Source organism: Diachasma alloeum, unplaced genomic scaffold (assembly GCF_001412515.2).
Source record: "Diachasma alloeum isolate Michigan unplaced genomic scaffold, Dall2.0 Dall_scaffold_00209, whole genome shotgun sequence".
Taxonomy (NCBI): Eukaryota; Metazoa; Arthropoda; class Insecta; order Hymenoptera; family Braconidae; genus Diachasma; species Diachasma alloeum.
In genome coordinates, this window is record NW_021680374.1 from 52,569 (window position 1) to 69,533 (window position 16,965).

The window sequence follows — 16,965 nt, forward strand, 5'->3', positions numbered from 1 at the left end:
AATAAGATTGCGGGGTAGAATGGGGCATCGAACTGGAGATCAAAATTGCGCAGACAAATTTTGTCATTTGTGTTAAATGAGAAAGGCGAAATGATAAAAATTACAAAACACTCTGAAAAAATTTCGCGATAGTTCCGTAAAATTTGCTACAACCACATTTCGCTCCAGAATTACGGAAAAATACGTAATGTTTATTGAATATTTCTCTCCGCGCAGATACATTTTCTATAGGAATTCCTCGACATGAATTTTCCAAGTTTTCGCCACTCTACTTTTCTTCCCTTCGAACTTTAATTGCGCTCCGCCACTAGCATTCTCTCCCCTCGTAATGTTTTCCCATCTTTCGCAAAATCCGCTGCCAAATTGACAGTCGCGCCTATTGGATTAAGTTGGCCCGCCAGCGCAAGAGCCAAAATAATTCCGAGACTCGCTTTACGACCGATTATCGTAGACGCCGGGCGTAATTCGGTCATGCCTTTATTGGGCATGTACATCGATAAGTTGCGGCAGGATGTCGCGTCAGGTGTGACGTCGATGTCACGACATTGCGTCGTGGGGTCCTGCGGGAATCGTCAGCGCCCACGATGCCAAACACGCACGAAAAAATTTAATAGAAAAACCTTTCGAATTTGTTAGAAAATTCTATTGAATTTCTATCAAACTTTCTATTAGTTTTCGGCTGATTCTACTGACATGTTTAGTAGACAACATTTAATAGAAAAAGTCAACAGAATTCGATTTCTCTGTAAAACTTATTCTATTGAGATATTTTCCGTAGAAATTCCTCGTCCCAAATTGTCAAAGTCCTTTCGTTAAATTTTTCAATTAAAATACAAGAATAAAAGGATAGAAAAGACTTATAAAATCCATGTCGAGGAATTCCTATAGAAATGTTGTTTTTATGTTTCAATAAAAAAAAGTTATATAGAACGGTGAAATTACGATTTTTTCTACGAAATAATTCCTATCAGACATTAAAAAAAAAACGCTAATGGAAGAATTTCAATAGAAATTCTGTAAAATTTTCCATCGAAGTCCCCGCATTAATCTATAAAATTTGTTCGTTGCTGTTATTCTCGCTTCAATTGATTCCATGTTACTGAAATTTTTTGCAAATTTTTTTAAGCGTCTGCGTTGCAACAAGTGAAAACATACCTTGACACGAATGCTACTAGTTATTCGAGCATTCTCCGAGAATACGAAAATATGTTTATGGAGCATAATCTACGGAATACGTAGGATAGCGTCACGTGAGGCCCCATCGACATAATTTTTTTCCATTTTCACCGGAATGGGGGTCACGTGCAGCTGGATCCGGCGCAATCACCTGCCACACGTTTTTCCTCTTCACAAAGATAAAGATCGAGAAGTTAAGAGTCCGCAATAAACTCGAGCCGCCGTTAATCTCCCGAACTTTGTGACGAAGGTCAGCTAGAGCTGTGCATCATCCCGAGGAAATGCAGGTCAGTCCGGATAAGCCAGGTGTGCGCAACCCGTCCAAAAATAGGAAACATCAACCAATCAAAAATAAAAAATCAAGAAATTTGAGATTTTTTTTTTTAATAAATAAATAAAATATTCAATATTATAGTAAATAATAATTTTATAATAACAACAATAATTATTATTACTATTTAATATAATACATAATAATGTAATATTATTTAATTTAAATATATTATTATTTTATTAAATTAATTATATATAAATAACATAATTAATAATTTTCGTATTATTAATTGCATATTATTATTTTCATTTATTAATTTAATAAAATATTGAATATTCTATTAAAAATTTAGGAATTGGTATCGCGATTAACGAAGTCAAATTGTCCCCAAAATTGTTATCACTATTTTTATGACAGATGTCTTGAAAAAAGGACAGTGGTGCACGCTTCTGGAATCACCAGCCGAAATTTACTCACCTGTTTGAGAATGCAAGGACGGGAAGTCATCGAAATAATCGCATTCTCCGGGTACATCGCATTGTTCGTTATTGAAGCCCCGGGGAGAATGACAGAATCGCCCGCAGTTAGAGGTTTCAATGAACATCGGTGTTAATATTTTGCTGGGCACCCACTTGCAGAGAGTCGTCAAACATTTTTTTAAACACGAAAAAAATTATTCGATTCAATTCTTTATTTCCTTGTATTGATGTTGCTCCCTCCTCCTTCATCATAGAATTGAGTCTACAGGCCAATCATTTTTTAGAAACTCAAATAATTGTACACAAAAAAAATAGATGGTGATGGCAAAAATTAACGGATTAATCTGTAGGAAAAATACACTGTTATTTAAAACATCAAAAAAAATTTTAGGACACTAAATTAACTCGAGAGTTACTTCTGCCCAAAGTTTACGCATTTTATAAATAAAATAGTGTAGAGAGAATTTCTTTTGATACTAGTTTTTAAGGTATGTAAATATTGTAGATAATGACTGTTTTTTAAAAATAAAAATCTGAAATAATTACGACGTTGATCAATTTTCCTAGAATATTTACAGGAATACTAAAAAATTAAAAATTGAGAAACAGCAGTTTGTAATGAAAAGAAAATGGAAAACTCCTCTGAGAAAGGAAATAAATTATTGTTATTTGCTTTTCGAATCTGTTTCGAGCCGTTCCCGCTGGAAATTCGTTCGACTTCCGGAATTTTACGATAGCGGGAGGACAGCATCCGGAAAAGAAGCAGTTCTGCGCAGGGATTCACGATTCACTCCTTTTTGTCACGTTTTCTGTTTTCAGTGTGTTTCTACGCCGGCGAAAAAGAGTTTCGGGATAAATATTTAATTTTGAGGGATTTTTTAACCATTCTCGATGGCTGGGACTATGAAGTGCTTCTCCAGGCTCTCTCTGGGATTGTTCAATAACAATGTTAATCGACAGATTCTTCTCAATGGTGAGTATTCCTCGTCTAACCTCAATTATGTAAACATTCATATTTCGGGTTTTGGGAAATTGTTTTAAAATTAATTCTGCACTTGGCAAGGGCTCACAATTAAAGAGTGGAATTTTCCTTCGCGAGTTGTTCATTTGCCTCTATTCACTGCTCCAATTTTTTTGGAAAATCTCCATGTTTTTTTTTAATTTTATGGAAAACTTCTTTCACAGGAAAGTTCAGAATTTCTTTGTTCAGCAAAACATTAAAATTGCAGAGAGATTTTCCATAGAATTTGTTAACTTTCTTTTGATCGTAACATTTCTGTCAATTGTTCAGAAAAAAAATTCTATTTTTTTTGTTATTCGATAGAAAGAAAAATTCATTGGAAAATGGAAGAGTTCATTCGATATTTAACATAAATTCTCAATTACAAGCAAGAGTTTAACCCTATAACTAGTTTTTTTCTCTTGTTCATCAGAAGTTCGTCAATTCTTGAAGCAGAAAATTTATTTGCACTCGATCCTATGGAGATAAAATCCATAAAATTATTGAGGAAAATAGTTTGATCATTGACAAAAGAACAAAACTATAAAAAAAAATTTAACAACTAATTTAACGCGAATTTCTCTCGTAAAATTGTTGCTTCTCCTAAGCTAACGATTTCCACTGATTTGTTATGACAATTTAAAGCGCATTTTTTTCGACATTTGTTTTGCCAAATCACGTCCACAAATTATTGAGAAGCGATTTAACCAAAAAACGTAGATTTTCTTTTCTCCTGACTTCACGTAACGAAAATGCCCTCGACAGCTGAGAAAAATCCCTTCGACACTCGTCAAAAACTCGAAAATTGCACCCAAGAAATTTCTCTCAAAATTAATAACTAATAAATTTCCCTCGTCATTTTTCTAATTATTTTTTTCCCCATCACCTCCTAGGAAACAGAGCATTGTACACCGAGACGTCCCTAGGTCTCCCTGAGTACAAAAACTCCCGCGCGAGCTACCAAGACCGATACAGAAGTTCCCTGGAGGCGTTCAAAGAAAAAGTTACGACTAACGTGAATGACGAGAAGAGCCTGATCTTCACAGAGGACCTGAAAGCCCTGTTGCACGTTGTGGAGAAGAGCCCGGACGACATAAATCTCCTCAAGACAGCCCTGGAGAAGTTCAACAGTCAGGACAACGACATCAGATTCGGGACCTTCAAGTTCGGTCCAGTCGTCATGAGGGCATTCCACTACTTGAACGAACCAAATGTAGCATTGGAGACGTTTAGAAATCCAAAATTCGAGACATTTTACGATCAGCAGACGACCTTCGCCATTCTCGTTGATCTGCTGCATGAGAATGGAATGTACAAGGAAGTTAGGGAGGTTTACGACTTGATTAGGAGTAAATTCTCGAGTGGAATCAGAAATCCGAAGCTGGTGATCAGTGTTTTGGCTTTATCTTGTTATAAAGAGGTGAGTTTCAGCCATTTTGTCATGAGAAAAGTCATTTTAATGAATAAATCGATCAATTGATTGATAAATCAATCGACTGAATGAGTTGATTAATTAATTAATCAAGTAATTCATGGAATAATCAATCGATTGAACAATTTTAGTGCTAAAAATTGTATCAACTTTGTTTTCTCGTGTCAGAATACAAAAGAAAGTCTCGATTTTGGAGTTAAAGTCTGCAAAGAGATGATTGAGAGAGGGGCTGTGCCACTCAGAAAAGTAATTACCACACTGGGAGCACTAGCTTTAAAGCAGAATGCACCCCACATTGCCTTGGAGCTGATGTCAGTATGCAGGAAATCCGATTACATCTCAGTCAGGACTGTGAGGGCCATGGCTCTCTGCGACCTCGACAGGCTCGACGATATTGCACATGACTTCCAAATCACGTTGAAGAGGGGAATTCCAACGAAGAATAAGTACTTCTCCAATGTCGTGAGTTTACTTTCTTCAGTTGAAAATGCATGGAGGAGGCAGAATGTCTTCACTAGATGGTTCATATCTTAGAGGGAAATGATGCGATTCGGATGAATTTAGGCTCATTTTAAAGATAATTGAAAAATCTTCAAAATGACCTCTGTTTTTTGTGATTTCACTCTGCCAATCTCGAGATATTGGCAACTGACGATCATTCATTTTTATCGAAAAAATTAATCAATTGAATTCTTGAATTTCGGTGCAGAAATTGATAAATTGAAGGGCTTTTTGTGCTTTAGGCTCCAAAAGTTGAAGCTGCTATTCAACGAGGGAATATCAGCCCCAATGCAGAGATATGTGAACTGTTTGAGCTGATAAAAGCCAGGGACTTCATTGATGAAAAGGTAATATCAGACGAGTGAATTGTCGAGAAAAAATGAAGAGAAATTGTTTGACCTGTGAATTATTGATCAGACGCTGGAGGAACACATCTCGGAGCCACTGGAAAGCAGCAAGGGGCCAGCCCAGCAGTACCAATACCAGGAGAGTCGCGGATGGTCCCAGCCCAAGAGGCAACCTGAACAGTGGACCAGAACCCCGAGGGGATCAGCTGAAAAACAAGAGGGATACAACCAACGATTCAACAACTTTTGAATGCTCTGTTATCCGCCAACTGATGACATTGTGTCGTGTAGTATTTAATTCCCAATATTTCAAATTAATTACAATCCATCGATAACACATTGTATCAAGTTAATTAATAAAAAATAATTGAGAAGCTTTTTCCTCAATTTAAGGTTTATACCTAGAAAAAAGGTTTTTCTTGTGATTGTCCCTGTGTTTTTCATAGATAATCTTCATCATATTTTGGGGATTTATTGAATATTGGAAGTACTATCTCAGGAGATTTTTTAGTTTCAATTTTTCACACTTGTAGCTGAGAAAAATTGAAAAGAAAAAATTTCCTGAGGTATTACTTCTAATGTTCAATAAATACCCAAAATTTTTTGCGATATAATTGTCGTGGGAACAAAATAAAATACAATGCAAGTGCTAAATCGCATGTTATTCGATAATTTATGAGAATGCAATAAATTAAGTGATTTCGAATTTTTTAACTAGAGGGATTAAATTCTAGGTGGTATTGTCTTGGGGGATAAGATGTGATTGGAACGAGTCACGTGTCACTTCAAAATTCCCCCAGTGATGTCAAGAGGAAGGTTCAATGGTTCTCCGCTCTAACGGCATAACAATGCCTCTCAAAAATCTCGATATCTGCCAATAAACTAATAAATTGAAATGTCTGAGACAATCAGGTGTCTCCGGAGGCCGCTGTTGCGCCTGATCACCAGCAGCATTGATCGCCAGTACCAGTTCACCGGTGAGTTTTGATAACTAACCTCAAATCTTACTGTAAAAGCCCAGGAAGCTGGAGAAAAAAATCCTCCAAGGATGAAGAAGTTTAACAGAAAAATCCCATTGGATGAAAAGTTTAATAAAAAAAATTCTGTTGGATGAAAAAGTTTACTAGAAAAATTCTATTGGATTTCTATCGAACTTTCTATTAGTTTTTGGCTGATTCTAGTGAAATGTTCAATATCGAATAGAATTCGATTTTTCTGTACAACTTATTCTGTTCAGATATTTTCTATGGAATTTCCTCAGCTCAAATTTTTCAATTTATTATTTTTATTCATATTTTCTTTCCTACTACTATCATGGTTTTATAGGCTCGCCATTAGTCTGCCTAATTTTCCAAGTTTTTTTGTTTGATTCTCTTATCGAGAAGAAAAGGAAAAAAGAATGAAAAAAAACGTGGAAAATTTGAGCAGAAGAAATTGTATAGAAAATACCTGAAGTGAATAAGTTATATAGAAAAATCGAATTCTAGTGACTTTTTCTATAAAGGCCCTCCTGGATTATCTCTCGAACGTGATTTTGGTTGTTTTTTTTATTTTGATAATCTGAAATGATCTCCAGTTGCTATTCACTTTTGCATAGCCCTGGAGTCTCCAAAAATGATGATTGTACAATCAAAGAAACGTTGAAAACAAGCCGAACATTTTCGAAGAGCGTTTTTGAATAATATTGGGGAATAAACCCAGTAGAGAGGAAATTGCAAATTAATAATTTGATGTATCTAATGGCTGTCAGGACTTATTTCTTAATTATTTCTTACTTATTTCTTAATCTTCATTAAAAACGCTCTTTCAAAATGTTCATTTTTTTTTCTCTTGTTTTCTATTGTACAATCACAATTTTTAGGGACTCCCTACATTACATTATGAAGATGGAAAAACAATCAAAATCACGTTCGAAAGATGATCCACCCGGGCCTTAAATATTTCCTATGTTCCATTGCAGTAGAATGGGCCAAAACCTAATAGAAATCCAATAGAATTTTACAACGAGTTCGCTAGATTTTTCCATTAAATTTATTCGCGCGTGTCTCGCTATCCTCTCTTCACCTCCAAATCCCCAGGACGCAGGCCCCTCTACACAGAATCAACCCTGGACCTCGACGAATACAAGAACGTTAGGAGGAACCTCCAGACCCTCGGCAAAGAGCAGTCCGACGTCTTCAGAGAAGCAGTCATGATAACCCTGAAGAACGAGACGAACCTGGTGACAATAGTGGACCTCAGGAAGATGCTGCACATCGTCGAGAAGAACGAGGAGGACTTGCGCCTTCTGAAGGCGATGGTGGAGCGGTACCACCAGCAAAATAACGACAATGACTCCTACACCTTCGGTCCTATCATCATGAGAGCCCTGCACTACCTGAACGAACCTCACGTTGCCCTCGAGGCTATCAAGGACCCCAAGTTCCACAGTCTCTACAACCAACCCACGACCTCTGCCATCCTCCTGGATCTGCTCTACGAACACGGCATGTTCAAAGAAATTCGCGATGTCTACGATTCTCTCCGCGAAAGGCCTGTTAGCAAATTGGTGATTTCGGTCGTTGCTATGGCGTGTTATAAAGAGGTGAATGTTTTATTTTTTTTTCAAGGGAGATGGTGAGCGAGGACTCCTGCGAGGCACATTTTGGGGGAATTTAACTTTCAATTGTCTGGACGATTTTATCGTATACATTTTGTACGATTTATTTCATGATTTTCATCATTTATCTTATATTTTATGGTTTATTTATGCGCATTTTTTTATATCAACAATATTTTCCATATGATTTATGGAAAATGGACTTCCTAATCATTTTCACAATTTTAAAAATATTTCCTAGTTGAGGCTCGGGTGTACTATCTTTCGAATGTTATCTGGATTTTTTTTATCTTTCGTAATCCAAAGTGGGATGTACCTCCGGGATGGACACCCGGGCCTCAAAGGTGCAAAATTAAACATCAAAATTTAAATAATAAAGTCATTCTCAACTTCAAATCAAATGGGGCTAAAATGAAAAGCCCCAGCGACAAATGTAGAAAAAAGTTTCAACGAAATTGTTGATTCGACGAGTCCCCAAGTCCCAAAAATTCGCGGAAGTCTTTCCTAAAAAAAAGCTATCCTTTTAAAATCATCGATTTACTCTCCAGAATTCCCCAGCGAGCTTGCAATATGCCCTACAAATGTGGAAGGAATTGTGTCATCAGAGTACGCCAATGCGGAGGACGATAGTGACACTCACAGCCCTAGCACTCAATCAGAATAAACCTGGAATCGCTCTGGAGCTCCTTGCATATTGTCATAAATTCGACTCCATCTCTGTCAGGTCTGCCAAGGTCATGGCTCTCTGTGATTTGAACGAGATGGACAAAGCGCTAGTGGACTTTAAACAAGCTTTGAAACATAATAGTCATTACCTTGCAGATGTCGTGAGTCTCTTTCCCATTACTGATCCATTTTATACGTTTTTTGTCATTTATGGGCTGATTATTTTGCTTTCGACAGGCTATTAAATTCACTGCTGCAGTGAAGCGATTGGATATCGCGCCAGATGAGGAAATTCGGGAGGTTTTCGATGTTTTGAAGATTCAACGCTTCATTTATGCTCAGGTAAGTTATTAATTTATTAATTAATCAATTAATTAATTGAATAATTCATTCATTCATTCGTTTTCTCATTATATATATTTTTTTTATGAATGAATGAATGAATTCAATGCAATAATGAAGAGGAAAATTGAAATTTCGATGTTTGAAGATGTTAATAATAGATAAATTGTTTTGAAATTTGATACAGACCCTCGACGCATACATCTCCAACCCAATAGACGTTTGGAAGAAGCAGAAACCACCTCAGAAGAATACTTACCAATTGGACAGACGAAAATTACCCCTTGGCAGAGACACGAGTACAACACGAGTACAACTCATAATTTAACCAGAACCACCACGAAATTTTTTCGACTCCATCATCGAGTTATGTAGTGTAATTTTCAATGTTTCACGTAAAAATACCTCCAGTGTGATTACAAAAACTAATGGACTGCTGTCATTTTTAATAATTGATTGTAGTTATCCGTGAGCCACTCGTCCATCACTGGTGTATTTTTAAATTGTTTTCTAATTATCTGGATAAGATTTGCCAACCAACTGGTTTTTGGTGTTGAATTATTCTCTCCACATCTGCAATAAAATGCATTCATTGAAAGTTCATTCAACATAAATTGACATAAATTAGAGAATAATCAAATCCCCAAATTTAATGAAAAATCAAGATTTTTATTCACATGTCATGATATTGAAGAATTTCGTAAGTTTCTTCCACGCGATTTTTTTTCTTCGTGAAAAAACTGCACAGAAAAATCGAATTCAATTGACTTTTTTATACAGCAAATTTTTCATTAAACATTTCTAATGAACAAACATACAGATTATCCTGCGAGATTTTTCAACTGAATTTTTCCCCGTTGAAAAATTCTCCAAAATGTTTCCCCTGTCAATTTTTTTTCGATCAAACAATTTCAATTCGCGATTGTAATAAAAAAATCGTGATTATGATGGAACACTCAAAAAATGTTAAAGCATTTGAAGTTGATAAAATAGACAATTTTTTACAAAAACCAATCTTACTTTTCTATGCACTTCGGTCAGAAAAATTTTTTAGAAGAAAAATTTCCCGGGGATTATTCCCGGGGGATTTGTCCCAGGAAAAAAATCCAGAGCCCAAACTTCCAACTCACCTGGAGGACAGTGCAGCAACAAGATTGGCCCAGCTCTCGACGCTCCCGGGGAAGGAGTGAACAGTCTTCTGGGCAGCCCTGAGCCCCTTCCCCTGGTCAGTGGCCAACTGCCCCAAAGAAGAGATGCAGGCGACCTGAGCGACAGCAACGGTGGACGTTTTCCTCCCCAGGAACAGCGTCTTCTGCGCGCAGTTTCCAAAACTGGCGTAGTTCGTCTCGAGTAGAATCCTCACGAGTCCCACCCAGGACCCCACGTCCTCGGGATGTCGGTGTACAGCCTTGGAGATGACCCTGACAGCCCCCCCGACATCGCCATTGGTGAGACAGGAGTAAGCTGTGAGGATGGCCACGTGGTGTCTGTACTCAGGATCGTCCTTGTAGGCCTGCAGCTCATTGAGAACGAGAGCACTGAGATTGTAGTCCTCGTGGAGGAGTCCGAGGGCCGCAGAGGCGAGGAGTCCAGCGACGATGGGCGGCTGGATCTGGATGCACTGGTAGAGGAGGGTCTTTACCTGGTCGACACCCTGGAACATGTAGGCCATGGCTGCCATGGCGCAGAGCACGTGGGCCTCGTCGGAGCCGGCGTCTGCCAGCCACTGGAGAGCGGCCCCATACGCCTCGTAGGACTCCTCGTACCTCGCGGCCTTGAACAGCGCCAGCGCCAGCTGACAGTGAGACCGGAAGCTCGGGGTCTTCGTGCCCTGGCAGATCTTCACAGCCTTCTCGTACTCCCCTAGCTGGACCAGAACTCGAGCGTAGTTCACGCGGACCATGTCCTGGTGATTCTCGGGGGAGAGGGCCTCCTCGGAGAGGCGCAGGGCCGCCGAGAACTGCTCTGCTGCCGGCCGCAACAGTTTCTGACGCTCCAGTAACAAACCTGCAATCGTTCAATTTTTCACGAATGATGGTTTTGGAGGATTGATTTTTTATCGTTTCGTGCACGACAACATTTTATCGAAAAATGTCGCGGAAAACAATCAAATTAAAGTTTTCTCGGCAAATTATTATATGGAGATGTTTTCTATAGAAACTTCAGGACTTTTTCACGAATGATGGTTTTGGAGGATTGATTTTTTTTTCGTTTCGTGCACGAAAAAATTTGATAGAAAAATGTAGGAAAAAAGAATTAAAAGTAATGAAATTAGAGTTTTCTGGAAAAATTATTTCCTTGAGATGTTTTCTATCGAAATTCTTCAGCTCAAATTTTACCAGTTTTTTTGTTCTTTTTTTAATGAAAAGAGAAAAAGAATAGAGAGAAAAAGTTGGAAAAATCAAAATAAAAAATCTAAATAGAAAAAGTTGCAGTTGAAAGATGAAATTGTACTGTTTTTTTTAATAAAATAGTTCTTATTAGACATTTTCTATAGGAATCCCTCAACAGGAATTTTTTTATTTTCTATCGACTCTATTTGTCTCCCTTTTTCATAAAAAAATAAACGAAAAAGCTGATTAGAAAAATCAAATTCTATTGATTTTTTTCTGCACATAAAATTATACTGATTTCCTCTATGAAATATTTTTTATCAAACATTTTCCATTAAAAAAAACGCGCACTGAATTTGAATCTCGATATTCAACCATTAAAAAACATTTTAGAAATCTGAAAAAAAGAAAGTTTACTTTTGAAGGAAGATTCACGAAATAATTTAAAAAGTGCAATTTTCAAAATTACATAAAAATGATCGTAACAAATTTATTCATGCCCAGGAATCGATTTCATGTCTAAAAAAATCAGCAAGTTTCCAAAAGTTTAACCAATTCCAAGCATTTATTTACAAACAACGAATGTTGAAAAAATGAATAATCCTGTGCAAAATGTAATTTGAATAACGCTGAATATTCACGATATTGTCCAGCCTTTCCACGCAATTTAATTGACAAATTTGATGATTGAAAATTGAATCTATAGTGTAGTCTCCACCAAGCTGCAAAACCTACTGCGATAATCCTGAAATTTCAGATTTCCCTGAAAATTCATAAAAATTCAAAAATTCTGAAAATCATGAAGACGAAAATTCTTGAATCGGTCAGCGAAAGATATCTTCATCCTTATTTTTTACGAAAATACGTACCTAAGGCGTTTCTCCCATACGTAGAATCAGGTTCCCTCTGAATGTACCACGTCATGGCATCAATGGCGACAGGGATGGCGTGCATATTGACAATAGTGTAGCTGTAAAGAGGATCCTTCTTGGCATCGGGGTCGAGTATGGTGGTGAGCACCCAGTGGGCATATCCAACAGCAGCTTGAGGATGATACCCGAGTTGTGTGGCGTGCCTGAACAAATCCATGGCCTCCTTCCTCTCAACGGACTCTGCGATGAGCCCCTGGCCGATCCAGCTGTTCTCGTACTCTGGGTCCGCCCGTTGGGCCCTCGAGAAGGCCTCGTTGGCCTTGTAGGGGTCTCCCAGGTGGAGGTAGAGGGTCCCCAGGTTCGTCCAGGCGATGGCGTTGTTCGGCTCTCTGTCGATTGCCATCACCCAGCAGTGCTGGGCCAGGGCGTAGTTCTTTATCTCCTCGGTCATGCAGATGACCCCCAGGACGTTCCAGTGGACCCAGGTGGAGGGGTTCAGGCGAACCGCCTGTTTGGCTGCTGCCAGGCTCTTCTCGGCGGTCGCCGATGAGTCGACGGAGGGGTCGAGCCGCAGCTGCGAGAGGTAGCAGCAGGCCAGGTCGTGCCAGAGGAAGGAGGAGTCTTTGGAGAGACTCAAGGCTCGGCAGAAACTCCTGAATGTCGAAGAGGATTCAATTTTCGGGGGGATTATTTTGCATTCATGACGATATTTCAAAGGGGTGATGACACAATGAAAAATTTTATGGAAAAATTGAAGACGAATTCGGTAGAGAATTCCATTGGATTTCTGTTAGTTTTTGGCTGATTGTATTGAAAAATTCTGCAGCTGTTTTGCATCTTTTTTTAAATAGAAGAAAAGATTCTGTAGAAAGAATCAATAGAATTCAATTTTTTATACAATTTATTCAATTGACATATTTTCTTATTTTTCGGTTGAAATTTTTCAAGTCTTTTTGTCTGATTTTTAATGAGAAAAATTGGAATTATTATGAAAAAATTAATTCAGCAGCTGATCTGCATCTTTTTTTAAATAAAATTTTTATTAAATATTATTAATAATATTAATATTATATTATTACTATTAATATTATCATTAAAAATATTATTAATATTTAATGGAAACGATTCTGTAGAAAGAATCAATAGAATTCCGTTTTTACACAATTTATGCAACTGACACATTTTCATATGTTTCGATTAAAATTTTTCAAGTCTTCATTTAATTTTTTAATGAGAAAAATTCTCTTAATTCAATTAAATTCTCTCTTTCCTTTTCTCTCCATAAAATTTGATAGAAATTTCCTTCGAAATCCATAAAAACGTGCAGCAAAGTCGAATAAAATCCTGAAAATGTACCTCGAGGAGAGTGTGAACAGCTCAGTCCTTCCAATGTGAACTTTCTTTTGGAGACAATCAGCTTTAACAAGTCCCCCAGCCACTGCTAGAGAGCAGTATTCAGGTGGGAATGTCGCTACCCTGTAGCAAGCATCACCGAGTAGCTTCCAGAGGCACGAGAGATTGGAGTTCTCGACGATGGCGTCGGTGAGGCTGTCGACAGCCTGCTGAATGTTCATGAGAGCTCTCCCCACTAATTGGGCCCTCGAGTTTTCCCTCGCGAGACCGAGACAGGTCTCCGCGAGGCCCTTGAGGGCGGGAATGTACCTCTGCTCCTGGGTGAGCACCTGCAGAAATGCGGCTTTGGCTTCGACGTGCCTCCCCAGCACCAGATTTATGTTCGCAATCTGGATCATGGGGTAGAGGGAGCCTGGGGAGAGCTCCAGGGCTCGCTGATAGGACTTCAGGGCTGAGGTGTGGGCCCCTCTAGCCCAGTAGGCGTCAGCCAGTGATTCCCAGCAGTGATTGTCGTTGGGATCAGCCCTTATCACGTACCTCAGGGACTTGATCGCCTGGGCTATCTCACCCTCGTCCAATTGCTGCAGACCGAGCTGCAGCCAAGCCCATTTGGGTCCTCCACCCTCGACGGTAGTCACTCGCTGGAGCATCTGCATATTTGCCTCCTGAAAATATTTTATATTTTACTTTATAACTAAAAATATTAAATTGAAATATTACATTAAAATAATATTTAATATAAAATATTAAATTAAAATATTTACTTTAGAAAATAAAATATAAAATTTAATATTTTTATATATATTTTAATTTATATTTTATTTTGGTAACTGGGGATTCATTAGAGATGTGAGTGACAAAAATGACCAGCAATTTCTACACTAACAATTTTTAGCTGAAATTTCCCATTCATTTTCGGAAATTTTTATCTCATTTAAGTTAAGGAATTCAGTCATTGAAAATTCGGTACTTAGAAAAAATCAATGAGAACAGTAAAATTTAGTTCAATTATTCATTGAAAATTAATAGAAGACATAAACATATTCTTGAATTTCAATTATTTGATTTATTTGATTTCAACAATTCTTCACTTATTTGAAAATTCAAATAAATTGAAGAATTCTCGTCTTCAACCTTCTCAAAAACTTGGAATTTTATTGAATTTTCAGTAAAATCTGCAATTTCATTATTTCTTTTCCCTTAAATTGCATTCAGTGCCCCCCTCTATTAATTATTGTCAGTGGCCCCGTCCCCAATGGGCCACTGACAATAATTACTAACTAAACCAATAACCGATACTAATCCAATTCTACGAAAAAGTTTTCCGATCAAGCCCTCAAAAAAGTCCCAAAAAATGCCTAAATTACACTATTCTTCAGCAATCGATAAGCAGTGCTGAGCCCGGCGCCCGCCTCATCGCTGTTCGGATTGATCCTCAGGGCCTTCTGATAGCACTTCCTCGCCTTCTCCAGATCGCCGCCTCTCTCCCTATAATAATGCCCCAGATACATGAGACACTGCCAGTGATTCGGGTCCGCATGTACGCCCTTCAAGAACGCCATGAGTGCATGACTGAAGTTGGACAACGCCCAGTTGATCTCCCCAAACATGAACCAGGCCTCGGCGGTCTCCAAGACGCCCCCAAGCACATCCACAGCCTCCTCACACCGCCCCTCGCTCTTCAGCACCAGCGCTCGCAGCATGGCGCCCTCTGCCTGGGTCTCAGGGTCATTCTCAAGCTCATCCAGCAGACTCCAGACACCTGGATCCCCCAGAAGTGCCTTCGCCCTGGCCACCAGTGGCTTCACGCCCTTCAAAGTCCCCCCCTCCATCAATTTCCCACAGATCTCCACAGCATCAGGGCACTTACTCCTGTTGCCCCCTCTGACAACGGCCTCAACAAAAATCATATCAACCCTTCGCTGCAGCTCCTCATGTTTGTTCTTCAGATGTCTCGAGGCCTCCGCAGCTGCACTCTCCGCATCCCCCCAGCAGTAGAGGCTTTTATTGGCTTCAGCCAGGGCAATCCACGCATAGAACTGCTTAGGATTCGTGGAGACAGCCTGATTCAACAAATCCCTCGCGTCGATCACGTTGCTCTCCTGCCAGAGGTGCATGGCCTTCGCGAAGAGCCCCAGGTACGATCCCTCGTCCGCTTGGAGAAGATCGTTGTAGAAAAAGTCAATCTGCATTCCCCTGCAGAAGTCCAGACCCTCGAGCACCTTCTGCTCGGAGTAGACTCTGCAGATCCACTCCAGGGGGGCCAAGTCCCTCGGGTACGTGTGGTGCATCTTGGCAGCTGCGCTCAGGAGGCAGTCGAATTTCCTCGAGGCAAACAGCAGCTTCAGGTATTGCCTGGAGCACTCGTGGTGGTATGGGAACGACTCGTTGTCTGTGATCGACGCCAGGGACGCCTGGTGGACCTCAGGATACTCCTGCGAGAGCTCTGGGAATTTCAGGAAAATAGTCCCCAGGCACTCGTCTATGCTGGTCGCATGCTCTCGGCAGGAGTCACTCCGCAGAGCCCAGAAGGAGGCGATTGACTGACTCGTCAGGAATGGGTCCTTCAGCCTCAGCATCAGGCGAGACGTCTCGGTGATGTAGGTGGAGAGTCTGGGAGATGCTCTGTCCAGTCGCATCAGCTGACAGTAGGTCGGGATCAGCTCGCTCCAGGTCTCGGGGTCGTCGGGTTCTTTCTCGTAGAAGGCGGCGAGGCCCTGGTACGCCAGGGGATTCTCCGGCTGGAGCTCGACGGCCTTTCGCAGGGCCAGCGGCACCTGGGACTTGTAGTCCTCCAGGCCCTTCATCGCACCGGCCAGGCCCAGCAGCGCTTGGTAGTTGTTCTTGTCTTCCTTCAGGAGACGCTGGCAGATCTTCAGGGCCTCGCTGTAACTACCCTCTCTGATCAGGGATTTTGCCTCCTTCAGCGCTGCTTTCGAATCCTTCGACATTTTCATTTCATAAGTTCCTGCAACATCTCTTGAACTTTATTGATAAGAAATAGTATTTTTTCGGCCTGTTGCGATGGGGTTTTTTACTCGTGTGGAGTTGGCCCTCGAGCCGTAGGCGAGGGCCAGTAAAAAAACCCCATCGCAGCAGCCCAGGAACAATATTTTTCTGTAGTGATTTTCAAATTTTCGAGTTTGGGAAGTATGTAATACTAATTCCCAGACGAGAAATCGTGAGAAGCAGTACAGAAAAAGAATTTTTACTCTTGCTAAATTAATTGCAATTCTTTGGATTTTTATTTTGAGAATTGGGAGATTGTGTAGTGATGGATAACAACAGTTGTTGTGTGATGATTCACTCAGAATAAAAATCCGCTGCTTCAAAATATTTAGTTTAATGTTTAAATCGTAAACAACCTAACCCATTCTGAAAACACTCGGAAAATACGAATTCCTCACCTACAGTGGTTGATCGAAATTCTGGATAAAATGGTACTCCATAAGCTGGAGTTTTATTTCTGTGGAGTAATTGTTGAGTCAGGGGAAGGGGATAATATTTTTAAGAGATTAAAAACGGCTTGTGTTTTTTTTTTTAAGCCCGTGAAGCGACTGACGCGACTGTGATTCATCTGTCGACGAAGTT

General features: G+C 39.6%; 3 protein-coding genes across 6 annotated transcripts; 2 read left to right on the forward strand and 1 right to left on the reverse strand.

Moving 5' to 3' along the window:
* Positions 1 to 2,687: 2,687 nt before the first annotated feature.
* LOC107036413 (pentatricopeptide repeat-containing protein 2, mitochondrial) lies at positions 2,688 to 5,604 on the forward strand. The gene is made up of 5 exons (XM_015254359.2): positions 2,688 to 2,902; positions 3,823 to 4,349; positions 4,530 to 4,823; positions 5,105 to 5,209; positions 5,280 to 5,604. The coding sequence occupies exons 1-5, from the start codon at positions 2,821 to 2,823 to the stop codon at positions 5,457 to 5,459; spliced, it is 1,188 nt and encodes a 395-aa protein (XP_015109845.1). The 5' UTR covers positions 2,688 to 2,820; the 3' UTR covers positions 5,460 to 5,604.
* Positions 5,605 to 6,014: 410 nt separating this feature from the next.
* LOC107036485 (pentatricopeptide repeat-containing protein 2, mitochondrial) lies at positions 6,015 to 9,522 on the forward strand. 2 transcript variants are annotated; one of them, XM_015254474.1, is made up of 6 exons: positions 6,015 to 6,186; positions 7,288 to 7,793; positions 8,357 to 8,635; positions 8,712 to 8,816; positions 9,004 to 9,192; positions 9,279 to 9,522. In XM_015254474.1, the coding sequence occupies exons 1-5, from the start codon at positions 6,105 to 6,107 to the stop codon at positions 9,142 to 9,144; spliced, it is 1,113 nt and encodes a 370-aa protein (XP_015109960.1). In that variant the 5' UTR covers positions 6,015 to 6,104; the 3' UTR covers positions 9,145 to 9,192; positions 9,279 to 9,522. The 2 variants fall into 2 exon arrangements, with proteins under 2 accessions (XP_015109960.1, XP_015109959.1); XM_015254473.2 differs by having other exon boundaries at positions 9,004 to 9,522.
* On the reverse strand, positions 8,889 to 16,926 carry LOC107036484 (tetratricopeptide repeat protein 37). 3 transcript variants are annotated; one of them, XM_015254472.2, is made up of 6 exons: positions 16,782 to 16,926; positions 14,742 to 16,316; positions 13,378 to 14,039; positions 12,019 to 12,674; positions 9,947 to 10,823; positions 8,889 to 9,389 (listed from the first exon to the last, which is right to left on the reverse strand). In XM_015254472.2, the coding sequence occupies exons 2-6, from the start codon at positions 16,179 to 16,181 to the stop codon at positions 9,242 to 9,244; spliced, it is 3,783 nt and encodes a 1,260-aa protein (XP_015109958.1). In that variant the 5' UTR covers positions 16,182 to 16,316; positions 16,782 to 16,926; the 3' UTR covers positions 8,889 to 9,241. The 3 variants fall into 3 exon arrangements, with proteins under 3 accessions (XP_015109958.1, XP_015109955.1, XP_015109957.1); XM_015254469.2 differs by having other exon boundaries at positions 14,742 to 16,342; XM_015254471.2 differs by having other exon boundaries at positions 14,742 to 16,353.
* Between the last annotated feature and the right edge of the window lie 39 nt (positions 16,927 to 16,965).